Source organism: Amyelois transitella, chromosome 10, assembly GCF_032362555.1.
Source record: "Amyelois transitella isolate CPQ chromosome 10, ilAmyTran1.1, whole genome shotgun sequence".
Lineage (NCBI taxonomy): Eukaryota > Metazoa > Arthropoda > Insecta > Lepidoptera > Pyralidae > Amyelois > Amyelois transitella.
This window is the reverse complement of record NC_083513.1, coordinates 256,311-271,995: the sequence shown is the minus strand read 5'-3', so window position 1 is coordinate 271,995 and position 15,685 is coordinate 256,311. Positions and strand designations below refer to the sequence as shown.

At 47.4% G+C, this 15,685-nt stretch overlaps 2 protein-coding genes and 1 pseudogene across 2 annotated transcripts; 1 reads left to right on the top strand and 2 right to left on the bottom strand.

Moving 5' to 3' along the window:
* The first annotated feature begins 464 nt into the window (after positions 1 to 464).
* Positions 465 to 3,182, top strand: LOC106134834 (transcription factor Adf-1-like). The gene is made up of 2 exons (XM_013334975.2): positions 465 to 928; positions 2,225 to 3,182. Exons 1-2 carry the CDS (start codon positions 709 to 711, stop codon positions 2,935 to 2,937), a joined length of 933 nt encoding a protein of 310 aa, XP_013190429.2. The 5' UTR covers positions 465 to 708; the 3' UTR covers positions 2,938 to 3,182.
* Positions 820 to 3,484, bottom strand: LOC132901749 (uncharacterized). Its single transcript, XM_060946303.1, has 2 exons — positions 3,174 to 3,484; positions 820 to 2,136 (listed from the first exon to the last, which is right to left on the bottom strand). The coding sequence occupies exons 1-2, from the start codon at positions 3,482 to 3,484 to the stop codon at positions 1,239 to 1,241; spliced, it is 1,209 nt and encodes a 402-aa protein (XP_060802286.1). The 3' UTR covers positions 820 to 1,238.
* A 7,811-nt stretch (positions 3,485 to 11,295) lies between these two features.
* On the bottom strand, positions 11,296 to 15,337 carry LOC132902123 (uncharacterized; annotated as a pseudogene).
* Between the last annotated feature and the right edge of the window lie 348 nt (positions 15,338 to 15,685).

Below are 15,685 nucleotides of genomic sequence, written 5' to 3'. Positions count from 1 at the left end.
TAGACGAACATTCTTTGATAAAATCTGAATTCTGATAAAAATTTTAAGAAAAGATTGTCATGAATGGAAATGAAGCAAAAAAATAAATATAAAAATATACGGGACAAATTACACAGATTGAGTTAGCCTCGAAGTAAGTTCTAGGCTTGTGTTACGAGATACTAACTTAACGATACTATATTTTATAATAAATACTTATATAGATAAACATCCAATACATTCGGAGAAAGTTCGTTTCTCATCATGCCCTGGCCGGGATTCGAACCCGGGACCCCCGGTGTCACAAACAACCGCACTACCTCTGCGCCACAGCGGCCGTCAAAAAAAAGGTTGTAAGAAACGCAAATGAAAGTATGTAGTCGTTTCTACCCCTCCAGGAATACATGTAGGATAAGTTAAAGATACCATAGGACGCCGCAGACCCCCAATGAGATGGACAGACCTAAGAATAAAGGTCATAGCTCATTAGAGCCACCCGGCACCCGACCCTCACCGCCTCAACTAGTGCGGTTGATATTGTTTGTATGGATTTCTATGGATATACGCTCATTACATCAACTCCGGATCGCCTCGCTCGCAAGTTGCCCACGCGCGGGCGGCGAGTGGACCACTCGGTGACAACTCGCAACTCGCATGCTTGCCGCACGTTGATCGCGCGTTGCCGACGAGTGGACCGCGCGCTGCCTGCCAGTGATTCACTCGAGGGCGATGCGTTGGCAATGCGCCGCTCCCCACCCTCCCTTCATTCCCAGCCTTTCTTTCGAACGAAGCGGACGTATCGTTTTTACTTTTAAAATGAATAAAGAAAAACTTATCGAAGAAGTTCGTAAATATACTTTATTATATGATCTAAGTGACTCGAAGTACAGTGACAATGTAAAAAAGGAAGAAGCATGGACAGAAATAAGCAACACCTTAGCGGTAACAGGTAACGGATATTATTTATGTATTAAAAATATTAAATAAAAGATAGTACAACAGATTGGTGCTTAATTCGGTTGTCCCTTGTTTTGCATAATGTTCATTTAGTCTAATTTTAATTTGGTAACATTGCAAGCTAGTAATGGACAAAAATGATATGTAACCTACAATGTAAATCAAACAAGAGACCATATTGTTTCAAACGTTGTTATGTGAAACAAGGTACTTTCACATAATTCGTTATTAACTAGACATCCACATATATGACATTTGATGATTAGTGATTCATAAAAAAATTGATAATACGAGTAAGCAAATTAAGTATTCCATGGAAGCTGTCCAACCGATGATTTGAAATAAGCAGCAAACGAATCACGTATGTTAAAAGCAGTAGTGTTTCCACCAATGTGACGTAGATCATTGAACGCCTCCTGATGCAGGTTATGATGCGCTGGCCTGGGTCTGGAACAGTACTCTTCGTTACTTTCGATATTATAAGTTCGCATTACATTATGCAATATACATGTTGTCAAAACAACATTATCAACCATGTCTGGATTTAAACGAATATTTTTATTGTATATTTCAAACTTTTGGTATAATATTCCGAATGCATCTTCGACTACTTTGCGTGCGCGTGACAGGCGATTGTTAAATTCTTTTTGGTCCTGAGATAGTTGTTGAGAACGAGAATATGGCCTCATTATGTTCTTTTGTAACGGAAATGCCTCATCGCCCACGAAAACATGTGGAAGTGCTACGTTTGTCCCGGGCAATGCTTTGTCACTTGGAATATTGAACCTATTATTTTGAATTCGTTTTCCAATTTTTGAAGATGCAAAAATACCACCGTCGCTGTTTTTGCCATAAGCACCGATGTCAACAACTGTAAATCTGTATCTATCATCGACTATGGCCAAGAGAACTATCGAAAAATGTTTTTTATAGTTGTAGTAGAGCGATCCGCTGTTGGGTGGAGCTATTATATTTATATGCTTGCCATCTATGGCACCAATGCAGTTTGGGAAATTCCACCTGTCATTAAACCCTTCCGTAATTTTTTCCCAATCTTCAGCTGTAGGCGTTGGCATATAAACACTCATCATTTTGTCAATAACAGCTTTGCACACTTCCTTAATTATTGACCTAATAGTTGTTTCGCCTAATCTAAAGCTTGTAGATAAATTTCTGACTGAAGTGCCACTCGTCAAATATCTGAAACAAAGAAGTTTTTAATTTTGTATTACACAAAATAGGCTGTAAAAAAGTGAATTGTATTTAATTGACTATTTATTTTTTTCAGTACCAATGTGCAAGAAAACGTGGTCCAATTTAAGGGAAGCTCATCGTAGGGCTATTAAGAAAAAAAATACCAAAAGCGGTCAAGCAGCAGTCTCAGTTAAAAAATGGCAATTCGAGGATGAAATGAATTTTTTGACACCCTTTTATAAAGAAAGAGCAACTGTATCTTCACTACTCAGAGATAGTGATGATACAGAAAGTACCGTCAATGAAGATTCGCAGTTGTCTGCTCCCGATTGCCAATCGGATATTTCAATAATAGAAGATCGTCCAACATTATCTGAGTCCTCTACAAAGAAATCCAAGTTTTCAAACATAAAAAAGCCCAGAGTACTTGACGAAGACAGATCTTCTGCATCGTCATTGTTAATGAAATATATATTAAAAGAAAAAGATGAAAAAAATGAAGATGATATTGACAAATTTTTTTATGGTATAGCTGCAACGGTGAAGAAATTTAATGAATACAACAAAGCAATTATGAAATCTCAAATTTTTAATATTGTTTCGCAAATGGAACTCCGAAAAATCAATGAAAAAGGAAATAATTACTACGTCAGTAATAATTATTCAACTGCAGGACCTTCTGGAAATTATTCAACGCCAGGACCTTCTGGATACAGTACTACAACGAATTATGATACAGAAAGGAATGCCACAGAGGTGAACACACCGGTCTTGACTGATACTGAAAAAGATTTACCTGATTTTTAAATACCGAAAAAGATTTACCTAATTTTTAAAAATGTGATTAGTAAGTACTTAATTAGTGACAAAATGATGTCAATATTACGAAAATAAAGGTTGATTTAAGATACTCTTACATTGTTTTACTTATACACACATACATACTTACATATATACCGGTCAAAAACTAAATTGTTATTAAAATGACACATGGAGCATACCAAGAGGTAAAAAAAACTAAAGTAATAACTTTATTTACTTACTTTAAAGTCACAGCCAATTTCTCTTCGGGTGTGATCGCTTCTCTGAATCTTGTGTTTTGCTTAGATATGGAGTCTTCAATATGAGACAGTATGTTATAAAACACACTTTGCGGCATATGATAGTAGGAAAAAAATTTTTTCTCGTCGGCTAGCAAATGCCTACGAGCTGTCCAATATTCGCCCTCTTTTTTTCTTTGTTTAAACATTTCGTGCACCCAATAAGCTTTCCTTTTTCTCTTGGGTCTTTCATTTTCTTCTGCATCAAGCGCTACAGCTATGAGTGCCAATTCACGGTTTGTAAAATTTAACATTATGAAGCGCACGTGTAGACGTAGTGCCAATTGTTAACAGACTACACGAAAATTCCTGGACTAACCGGTCTCCAGTCGTAGACCACGCGGCGTCCACCAGCGGCCAGCGCGGGGTCCACTGGGTGACGATGCGAGGTCCACTGGTTGACCGCGCGACGTTTATTGGTGATAACACGGTGTCCACCCGTGGACCACCTGTCGACAACGAGTTGACGCCGTGCGACGAGGCGGTGCGGAGTGGGTGCCGGGTGGCTCTAATGAGCTATGACCTTAAATTAAGACTTGCCACTTTTTACTGAATTATCTTGTTCCTTTATTGTTTGCCAGTTGACTGGAAGAGATCCCTTCATGGGATAAGTCAGCCATTGCAAGTGATTTGTTTCTTTTATAACTATGTACCATTTTTTGTTACTGTGTAAATTTCTATGCAATAAAGATATTACAAACAAACAAGACTTCGTCAAACTACCCTATCCATGCTTATAGACTTATAGCGAGAACAATAGTTCAGTATCGACCGCCACCAACAGGAAGATCTTTCACCAAGCTAGGAGTTATGCCTGGGGAACCGCGCTAAAGACGATGTTGAGTTAGACGCTGTTTTAATGCTCCATTCCGTAAAATCTTTGCATGCGCGATTTGGCGTGCAGGCTTGGTGGCGTGTCATATTTGAGATGTCACCAAAGTCATGCTATTGGTAGCTGTTGATGGTGTGTGTTAGTGAACCACAGAATAGAATAGAATAGATTTATTTTCAAAATTGGACACAAGGTATCACTTATTGACGTCACATCACTTAAATCTAATTATAACTACTACAGCTTGCAAAACGCATGTGTAGAAGAAGCGGCGGAACAAACTACACTGCAGCATTTTCATCGGACGTCAATTTACAAATATAGATCTCTTAAATCTGAATAGTTTACGAATGCACATTGTCTATGTCGGCGATGTTCCAGCATGGCGATCTTTAGGTTCCATACTAGTAGTATAAAGAAAACTATTCACACACACTTGTAACTTTTAATTATAATTTGAACATAGTAACGACCTCATAAACAATTCAATATCGAATGATCACACTGTCGTCGTGGGTCTTCCTGCATTTCCGGCGGAAATGTGGGGTAGCTGTTCAGGGATTGTGGCCCTCTTCAGCGGATGTCTGCGCTGCCTGCAACGGCAGGCAGGTCACGAGCGTGGCCGTGGCGGCCACTAATGAGGTCTTCCTCTTCCTGCGGGGTCAACGGGCGCCGCGGGTGCGGCGCCTGCAGTGGTGTTCGCTGTGAAGATGGCTTCTCTCGGCGATGGCCAGTGTCTTCGGTCCGGCGGGCGAGCGTGGAGTGGCGCGATACCCACAAGGTGCGGGTGCGCCGACCTGTCCGCCCTGCCGAACATATCGCCGGCCAGACGCGAGATGAACGCGTCCAGGCCCTCCCATTTGAGGTCCCGCTGGATCGTCGCGTTCCTCACGTACCGTGGGGCCCTGACGATGTCGCGGAGACATTGGTTCTCTTGAGCACGGAGACGTTGCCTGTTTGTCTCCGCGACATAGGCGTACCACGCCTGGGCTGCGTACGTGAGGCGGGATCTGACGTAGGTTTTGTAGATCCCGAGCTTCGTCTTCAGCGGGAGGCTGGAGGAGAGGACTGGACGCAGTCTTCCCCTGGCCATCTTCACAGTTTGCACCACTGAATCGACGTGGGTCTTCAGGCGAAGTCCACGGTCGATCTTGACCCCGAGGTAGGTGACGTGTGGCTGCCACGCCACGTCCTTCCCGAAGAGCTTCAGCGGCGGCGGTGGGGCGGCGTTCCCGGAGATAATGGCCTGCGTTTTCGCCACGTTCACCGACAGTCTCCACTTCTGGAGCCAATCTGGCAGGGCGTCGAGTGCCTTTTGGAGCTTCTTGGCGGCGTGCTTCGCGTTTATGGATTTCGCGAAGTACGCCGCGTCGTCGGCGTATAGAGCCAGCTTGGCTCCATCGGCGACCGGGATGTCGTCGGTGTACGCAGCGTAGCAGGCCGGGCTCAGGCAGCTGCCCTGAGGAACGCCAGCCCGGACGGGTTTCTCTGAAGAAACGGCGTCTTCGACCGCCACCCTGATCTTCCGCTCGTTCAGGAAGGAGGCCACAATCCTTGTCAGTCTTCTGGGAAGTTGGCTCTTCGACAGTTTGTACAGCAACCCCTCGTGCCATACTCTGTCGAAGGCCTTCTCGTTGTCGAGGAGCACGACAGCCACGGTCTCCTTGCGATTGGCAGCAGCTGAGATCTCGCCAAGGAGTCTGGCGATCTGGAGCGTCGTGGAGTGTTCGGGCCGGAACCCGAACTGCTCGGCGCGCGGCGTGATGTGCGGCAGTATGAGGCCGAGCAGCAGTTTTTCGAACACCTTCGAGAGGGCGCTGAGAAGCGTGATGGGCCGGTAGCTCTCAGGCTTGCGGAGGTCCTTCCCCGGCTTGGGCAAGAGGATCACCCTTCCGGTTTTCCATATGGTCGGGTAGTGGCCCGAGCGCAGAATGCCGTTGAAGAGGCGCGTCACCGCCGTGATGAATCCCGGCGGTAGGTGGCGAAGCGCCTCATTCGTGACGTTGTCTGCGCCCGGGGCTTTCCTGGGCTTCAGCTTCAGGATGGTCCTCTTGACCTGGCCGGGAGTGAAGAATACCGCATCCTCAAGCTCCGGCACTGGCTCCGCAAGGTACTCCCGAAGGTGCTCGACGACGCTGTCGTGGTGGGCCTGGTCCACGATCGGGTTCGGCGTGAACTGACGCTCCAGATGCTCGGCGAAGATCTCAGCTCTGTCTTCGGCCTTGAACCGTGGGAGGCCATCGGCTGCCAGCAGCGGCCGGACGGGTTGTGGCACGCCCGACAACTGCCGGCAGAGGCGGTGAACGGAGGGGATATCACCGCCTACCGATAAGAGGTGGTTCTCCCACGATCTGGCTGCGTGCTCCTCTAGTTTGTCCTTGATTGTCTCCACCAGCTTGTTCAGGTCGGCTTTGAGTGTTGGGCAGCGAGTACTCATCCACAGCCTCCGCATTCTTCGCTTCCGCTCCAGCAGCGCGGTGATGTGCGCCGGGAGCGGCTCGGGTTTGGCGGTGGCCGGCACGGGGGTCCGTGCGGCGTCGAGCGCGTGCTGGATGCTGCGGGTGATGGCACTCGCCGCAAGCTCGACCTCTTCGCTGGTGGAGACCCGCTTGAAGGCGACACTGGCCTTGTCGCCCACAATTTCGTCTTGGAAATGGTCCCATTTTATTTTGGATGTTCTCCTCGGCAGCGTGACCCTCGCCGGAAGGTCCCGGAGGATGAGAAGAACCGGCCGGTGATCTGACGGCAGGTCCGGGTAGACGTGCAGTGTTGGCAGCGCTGTCAGCCCTCTGTGGGCCACGATGTCGATGGTGTCGGAGCCTCCCAACGTGTCGGTGTGGGTGGGTTCGTCCGGCCCCAACAGCTCGAAGTCGTGGTCCACAGCGGCCTGAAGAAGGATTCTTCCGCTTCGGTTGATCCTCGTGGAGTTCCAGGCTGTGTGCTTGGCGTTAAAGTCGCCAGCCACAAGCGTTGGCGTAGTGGTGTTCAGTAGGGACCAAAGCTCGTTGGTGTCGAGCTTGGCCCCTGGCGGTATATACGTAGCAAACAGCCGCAGCTCGCGGCCGGCGACGCTGACGAGCACGCCTAGGGCGTACATCGTCTGGAACTCCACGTGGGGGATGGGCTGATGAATGATGTTGCGCTTCACCAACACTGCAAGTCCCCGGTAGGCGTATCCACTGACCGGGCTCTTCTCATCCTTCCGGTATGTGATGTAGTTTGGGATGCCAAACTTTTGGTCATCCCGCAGGTGGGTCTCGCTGACGAGGAGAACATCGATGTGCTGCTCCCGGAGGAAGTTGGCCAGCAAGTATTTCTTCCTCCGGAGCGATTCTGCGTTCCAATATACGATCCTCAGAGGCGTACCATCCATAATTAAAGGTTAGGGGTGGGTACGCCTCTGAGGGGGGCCGCGGGGACGAGGGCGGCCAACAGTGCCTGCATCTGCTGCACCGACTGCACCAGCGCGTAGAAGTGCTCCGGTGGGATCGGCGCAGCAGGGGCAGGCGCGGGAACGGGTTGCGGTGCCGGGGGAGTCGGCCCGGCCGCCTCTTCTCCTTCCGCCACGGGGGCAGAGCTCTCGGCGGCGGTGTTCTTCTTCTTCTTCTTTTTCCTCTTCTTCTTCGGGAGCTCTGCTCCCCTGGCGGTCGGTGGGTTTGCAGGGGCCATCAGAGAACCCTCCGCTGCCTCGGTCGTGAAGTTCTGGGGCGCGGGGGCGGTACCGCTACGAGCGACCGGGCCAGCCCGTCTGTTCCTGGCTTCGCGCCGCAGCACCGGGCAGGACGAGTGGTTGGCCGGGTGCGGTCCTCCGCAGTTGGCACAGGTGGCGGGCTGGTCCAAGGGCCGCTCGCACTCGGTGGCTTTGTGGGGCCCGCCGCAGCGCACGCAGACGACGGACCGGTGACAGTTGACCGACGAGTGCCGGAACAGCTGGCACCGGTGGCACTGGGCGGGTCCTTGTTTGCCCCTCCACGCTTCGATCCTCAGGGCCGGCCAATGGAGGAGTTCTTTGATGGCATATACCTCCTGGCAATTTGGTGTCCGTGCCAGGAGGGTGAAGAATACGCACCCGGGGCGATCTCCCCTGCCCCGGATGGCTTTTATCGCTTCCACTTCAAATCCCTTGTTCTCCAGGTCTTCCTTTAATGCAGCCTCCTCCGTGTCGGGCGGTAGCCCGCGGATGGCCACCTTCAGTGGTCGGTCTGATGGCAATGAGTACGAGTGCCATTGCACATCCAGCGTATTGATATAACGCTGGACGACTCGGTACTCATTGCCGTCCTTTGGTGTAAAATGTACGCCTCTTCCGCGCGCGACGGCGGCCGGCGAGCGCCCCAGCAGGCGGCTAATCTCCCTGAAGTGAACCACCCAATTGGGCAGGTGGTCCACACAGATGCGAGGGTAGCGCGGCTCCCGGGGCGCTTGCGCCGACGGCGGGGCGGTTGAGGCGGCAGCGGCGGCGGTGGAAGTGGCCATGGCTGCGGGGGCCGCAGTCACGGTGGAGGCTGCAGCTGAGGTTGAGGTGGAGGCGGCAGGTGTTGAGGTGGTGGGCGGGACGCGAGGCACTGCTCCCCGTTGTGCCCCCTTCCGTTGAGGCAAGGGGGCTCCGGCGCTAGCCGCTACCCGGGCGAATGAAACCGCGGGAGCGGCCAGCGAGGGCGGCGCGCGTTGGGCGGGTGCTTGGGCGGGCGCTTGGGCGGGCGTCTGGGCGGACGTCTGGGCGGGCGGGCGGGCGGGCGCTTGGGCGGGCGCCTGGCTGGGCGGGCGGGCGGCCGCTAGGGCGGGCGCCTGGTTGGGCGGGCGGGCGGCCGCTAGGGCGGGCGCCTGCTTGGGCGGGCGGGCGGCCGCTAGGGCGGGCGCCTGGTTGGGCGGGCGGGCGGTTGCCAGGGCGGGCGCTTGGCTGGGCGGGCGGGCAGATTCTTGGGCGGGCGGGCGGTCAGCTGCATGGGCGGCCGCTTGAGTGTGCGGATGGGTGGACGTCTGGGCAGGCGCAGGGGCGGGAGTCTGGGCGGACGCCTGGGCGGGCGCTCGACTGGATGCCGCCCCCGCCGGTGCGCGGCGCGGGTCCCGGGATTGCCACCTCGGGATCGCGGACTTCCCGGCCGGCGGAGGCTTCATGGCGGCGGCGTCAGCGGCGGCGGCGGCGGCGGCGGCGGCCTCCGAGCCGCGGACCGACGCCATCGTCGCGGCGCGTTTCAGTGGTCGGTCGCGGGCGCCGGCTCCTGTCAGGTCCGTTGTCGACCCGGACGATGAGGGTTCGGCTGTCGAGCAGGACTCCTCCTCACCCTCCCGCATGTCGAGGGCCCGGGGCTTCTTCGGCGTTTCAGGAGCGTCGCCCGTGGGGCTCCTTGCCCGTTTCAGGAGGGAGGAAATCACCTGCCTCCTGGGAGTTTCCATGTCGACAGGGGGGAGGGTGATCATCCCCCGTCTGGCGATGTCTAGGGCCGCGAGATCGTCCACCGACGGGGCGACCCCCCGCACCTCGTTTTCCTTCAGGCGGAGATAAATCGCCATCCATTGCGCCATCCCCGGCGACAGCCAGTCGCCGTGCACTAGGCGAACGAGTACCTCCGCGTCCCTTCTCATCCACCCTTTAGGGGACAGATTCGCAAGGGGCGCGGGTAGGGATGCGGCGGCGAGGGCGGCGGTGGCGGCAGCGGCGGATTTGACTGCCGCGGAGACGGCCGCAGAGGCAGGAGCGGCGGCGGCTGGGGTGGCGGTGGTGGCGACGGCGGCGGCGGCGGTGGCGGCGGCGGCGTGGGTGGCGGCGGCGGCGGCGGCGAAGTATGTAGCGGCGTCAGCGGCCTTTGCTACAAAGGTGCGGCTATCAGTGACGGCGGCGGCGACGGCGGCAGTAGCATCAAGTGTCGCTGCGGTCGTCGTCGTCGCGGCGCTAGCTTGCATTGCGGCGGCGGCGGTTAAGGTTGCAGTGTCAGCAGCGGCGCGGGCGGCGGCGGCGGGCGCAGGGAAGACGCCCGTCGGCGTAGCATACGCCGCTGGTGGCGTATGCAAGGCGATGTCGGGGGAGGGGTGCGGGGGACCCGCACCTACCCCTTCCCGGGGGGGGGGCTCCATTTCGGAGCCCGGACGACGCGCGGGAGTGGAGTCGCTCCCGAGCAGCCGAAGGAACAACGGGGCCGACTACCCAACCCCTTTTCACCGGTGAGACCCGCTGGTGGGAGGCCGGCTACTAGGGGGATGCGAGCAAATCAGTCCCGAAGTCCTGGCAGGGGTTTCCGCCGGGAGCTATCCTCTCCTACGCAAGGTTGTTTGCGGGGTGTTGGGGGGGGCGTGGCTACGTTCCCCCAAGCGCGGAAACTGAATCGGCTCGTACTCGTAGAAATTTCTTCGAAGCGACTGGCGAATCCTCGATCACACTGAGATGTCGATCAGACTTAAATACTAAATGACAAACAACCCCACTCTTTGCCTACGCAACACAACACGTGATTCACAATAAATTGAACTTCTATTAATCCATTTTTACATTAAAAACAAGTGATAAATTAGATTAATATTTTTAACATGTAAATATAATTAAATAATTAATTAGGTATTAATTTCACAGTTTAAACAAATACCAACCGAACAGGAAATCAACAATTCTTAAATCAGCACACGCATTAAATACTTTTTAACATAACACTAATAAAATTTCACAATTATTTATTTTTTATAATTGTTATAATTATTTATAATAACAAATACAAAAAGTTCGCCGCCCATACGGCCATTCTGATCCAGCGCGTTCTCTGCGCTGAATACTAATGTAACTAAACTTACTAATAACATTAAATCACGATACTACAAAATAAATATAATTTATTTTACTTAAATCAAGCATCACCCATACTGGGATCTAGCCATCACAAAAGTTAAGGCATCACCCATACTGGGATCTAGCTATCACAAAAGTTAAGGCATCACCCATCCTGGGATCTAGCCATCACAAAAGTTTAGGCATCACCCATCCTGGGATCTAGCCAACACAAAAGTTTAGGCATCACCCATCCTGGGATCTAGCCAACACAAAAATTAGGCATCACCCATCCTGGGATCTAGCCTCCAAGACCGGGAGAGGAAACGCATGGTGGCCAGCCAGCGTCAAGGAAGGAAATGTGGAAGGGAAATAAATAAAGTAGACAACTTTATATTCTTATTCACACCAATTACAATTGTAACAATAAATTGTTAAGTCTTAAATACCAAACTAACATTTAACTTACCTCAACGTTAAGATTCATCAACTATCACATCATCCGCCCATACGGAAGATTCTTCATAATTTCCGAATGGATCTGCTTGTCCATTAGGGGCAGTCTTAAATAGTCATGGTTGGCAATCTTTTCAGAACATCCGCGCAAATTAACGTGTTTTAATTTATAACGGTCATTAGGTAAAATTTTATTAGATTTCCATAGGACCTTCGAATTTTGGTCTTAATTTTGTAGTATGACATTCATGAATACGCATTAAAACAAAATCTCCAACTTGTTTAACTTGAGCTTTACCTTTATTAAAACGAATTTTGTCCTGAATAGATCGCTCGTCCATCCTTTCTTTACAATCATTTTAATTGCAATAAGATCTTCCTCAGGTTCATCATCTACTTGGAGGAGCTTGATAGCTGGTGGAGAACATTTTTTGCCAAATAATATCTCCATTGGCCTTTTCCCAGTACTTTTAGAGACTGTACAATTTATAGCTAATTGTAAATCTTGAATTGCATAATGCAAAGGTCTATCAAGCTCCACCACTGACATATTATCTATAATTATCTTCATAACACGTTCCACCTGACCATTCGCTCTACTAGCGCCTTTAGCTACAACATGATGTTCGTTTTCAAAATCTTGGCAAAACTTTTTAAAATCTAAAGAGGTCATGCTTTTATCTTGATCGGTTATGAGTCTAGTGGGAGTACCAAATATAGTTTGACTTTGCGAAAACATTTTATAGCAGTATCTGACGTACGATCCGTTGTATAAACTAGATGGACGTATTTAGTAAAAGCGTCTATAAAGGCAAAGGCATATTCGGGGCGATCTCGTTTTCCGTTCAATTGGCCAGTAATATCCGCATGCACAGTATAAAAAGGTATCGAAATACTATCGACTGGGTGCAAAGAAACTTGTCTAGTACTTGAAGTTCAATTTCTGACTATACAACTAACAATTCTCAATGAATTTTCGTACAAGTTTTGACATGTTTGAAAACCAATATTGTTCTCGTATTTTGGACAATACATTTTCCCAACAGAAGTATTGAAGCGAATTGTGATAATGGGAAATAAGGTTCCAACGGTAACTACGAGGGACAATGATCAATTTTCGCGTCTTATTTTCTATTGGCACTTTACGCCGTAATAATTTATCTACACTATCTACACTAATATTATAAAGAGGAAAACTTTGTTTGTTTGGTTGTAATGAATAGGCTCAAAAACTACTGGACCGATTTTAAAAATTCTTTCACCATTCGAAAGCTACATTATCCACGAGTAACATAGACTATATTTTATTTTGGAAAAAATAGGGTTCCGTAATATATTTGGATTTTTTCGGACACAAACTGAAAAAAAAATCAACCAAAAAGTTACTTATTTTGCGTACGCTGCCTAAACTACAAAAGATAGAACCATAAAATGTTTTAATTAATTGTAGATCTTATAAATATCTACAAAAAAGTCCGCGACACACTATACCTATCTATGTCGAGTGAGGCACAACAACCACATTTTTATTTAAAAATCTTGAATTTATTTTGGTCTACATTTAAACGCGTTTTTTTTTTCTCATGCTATTAATCCTTATCATAATAAATAATTTCATCAATAAGTACAGTTTATGTAGATAATATTTGGTCTTTGAATTATTAAAATTGAACGTTTGGTTTTGAAGTTGTGGTGAAATTAAAATATTACGATTTCTGCTGCACGGCCCGGGACTGCAGGCAGAAGTGACACTTTTGCCGGGAACAAGACTTAGTTAGCCGCTTTGCGGGCGGTCCTTTAGTTAGATCTAATAGAGATATAATTAGTATCGGCTGTGCATCCGTGCGAAGCCGGGGCGGGTCGCTAGTCTTTCATAATAACGTAAGTATCAGCTATATTTTTAGGAATGGAGTCAGATTGTAATTGGTCAACTATGTTTTTAAGCAAGAGGTCACGTTTTTGTTCGATAAGTAACCAATTATGGTCAAGACTAAAAGCATTAAGAAAGAAGTGCATAGTTTGAATTGAGCGCGGTACATCAGTATCATCAGATAAAATATATATATATATTTTATTTTTGAGAATTAGTCATATCAACTGGATTCCTACTAAAGTAATCCGCATGAGCCAGTCATTTAATTTTGCGATATTCTATTTCAAATTGAAATGATTGCAAAAAGGACTACCAACAGTAAAGGATAATGATCTCTAAGCGTATTGACATAGTTCACGGAAATCAACGCAAAGTCAATCCGAGCCGTCTTTTTTCTTTACCAGTAGAATAGGGCTGCTAAACGGAGAATAACTGTCACGGATTATGACATTACATTTTAAATCATTAATTATATCTTTTACTTTCTCACGTTCTACGGGAGAGAGTCTGTAAGGTCTGCGCTGTACGATTTTATCAGGATTCTTCAACCCAATTCTAATCACCTAATTAACTCTAATCTAATTCACCTGTATTAACTCTTGAAATATTGTTCCCCGTAGTAAAACTATAATTGAACTTATTAATAATATTTTTGAATTTGTCAAGTAAATTCTGATCTTTTATGTCAGTATCAGGTTCAAAATTCAAAGAGTTCACACCAGGACACTCAATACTGATCATGTTGTTAAGGTAGTAAGTTTAACAGAAACTCCAGTATTTGTTAAACTGACACTAAGACAAGTTTTACAAATACCTGGGTATTTGCAAAAGATCATAACCAATCAAAATATCAAATTGAGTTTGTGTATCGCCAACAACGCAAAATTCGAACTCAACACCTATACCATCGATTTCAACAACGGTTGTAAGAGTTTGAGTTAAACGTACCGGACAACCGCCAATACCCAGAAAAGAAACGTCAACAGTGTTTCTTTTTCCTGGAATCGAACCAGAGAAACGTTGCCGAATTAATGAACAATCGGCACCTGTATCAAACAAGCAATGGTAAATGTTGAAACCGATTTTAACCTGCGTAGTACTGCGATTTACAAAAATTTATAGATTTTGTTCTAGAAGAGTTACGTTTGTCATTTTGTTTACGAAAGCAATGTGACTTATTTTATGACAATATTTGCATTCAATAGACTTTACAAAATTATTAGGAATACTGAATTACGGAAAGAATGAGATTGAGAACTTGACGCAGAAGAAGACGTAGAAGACTCCTTATAATCACGAAAACAATAACCAGGTTTGTTACATTTGAAACAAGTAATGGTTTTGTCAGTTTTCGGCAAGGTTTCGGGTACCCGCGGTTTTTTTTTTTTTTTTTTATATCAACTATTATTAGATTTTTCCGTGGAATCAAGTTTTCGCTTGCAATAAGTTTTTTTTAAAACAGCAACTAGCTTGAGCAAAGAGTCAGGTGTATTAATAATTCTAATCTAATACGTTCAGTTTAAATACCTGTTATCAAAGCGTCGATCACCTCGACGTCTGAAGCCTCGGGTCGAACTCGCCTGAAGAGTGTCCACCCAGTAGTAGCGTACTCGGCGTAGCTGGCGGCTTGATCCGATGTGTAGCTACGCCACTTGCAAATATTATCTGCATACCGAAACTCCTTTCCGAATGTCCTAATTAAGTCTTCCTTCACTTGTTGCCACGTGGTACTTTGTAGAGACCAGATGTCAGTCCAGGTCTTAGCTCGTCCTTTCAGCTGAAGAATAGCCTTCATGCGTGCTTCTTGGGGTGAAATATTGAAGGTAGCGATAGTTTCATCAACATTTGCACACCAATCCCTGATGTCGTGAGAACGGACATCTGAATCAAACGGCGGCAGGTAATAGTTGCCCCGATCACGTGAAATAGGAGCAGCAGACAACGCGGCGGTAACCGCACTCACAGCTGCTTGTTTTGTCACAGTTGTTAATAAATTCATAACTTGATCCATCGAAAAATTAGGCTCTGGTTGAGAAGTTACCCTCCTGGAGGTTGGAAATGTAGGGGATTGTGATCCCACCGCTGCTGTCGGCGATGTTCCAGCATGGCGATCTTTAGGTTCCATACTAGTAGTATAAAGAAAACTATTCACACACACTTGTAACTTTTAATTATAATTTGAACATAGTAACGACCTCATAAACAATTCAATATCGAATGATCACACTGAGATGTCGATCAGACTTAAATACTAAATGACAAACAACCCCACTCTTTGCCTACGCAACACAACACGTGATTCACAATAAATTGAACTTCTATTAATCCATTTTTACATTAAAAACAAGTGATAAATTAGATTAATATTTTTAACATGTAAATATAATTAAATAATTAATTAGGTATTAATTTCACAGTTTAAACAAATACCAACCGAACAGGAAATCAACAATTCTTAAATCAGCACACGCATTAAATACTTTTTAACATAACACTAATAAAATTTCACAATTATTTATTTTTTATAATTGTTATAA

Coding starts and splice junctions, on each gene's coding strand:
- LOC106134834 (XM_013334975.2), top strand. CDS start 709: ATGCGTTGGCAATGCGCCGCTCCCCACCCTCCCTTCATTCCCAGCCTT. Junction 929..2,224: donor CAACACCTTAGCGGTAACAG/GTAACGGATATT, acceptor TATTTTTTTCAG/TACCAATGTGCAAGAAAACG.
- LOC132901749 (XM_060946303.1), bottom strand. CDS start 3,484: ATGTTAAATTTTACAAACCGTGAATTGGCACTCATAGCTGTAGCGCTT. Junction 2,137..3,173: donor AAATTGGCTGTGACTTTAAA/GTAAGTAAATAA, acceptor TCTTTGTTTCAG/ATATTTGACGAGTGGCACTT.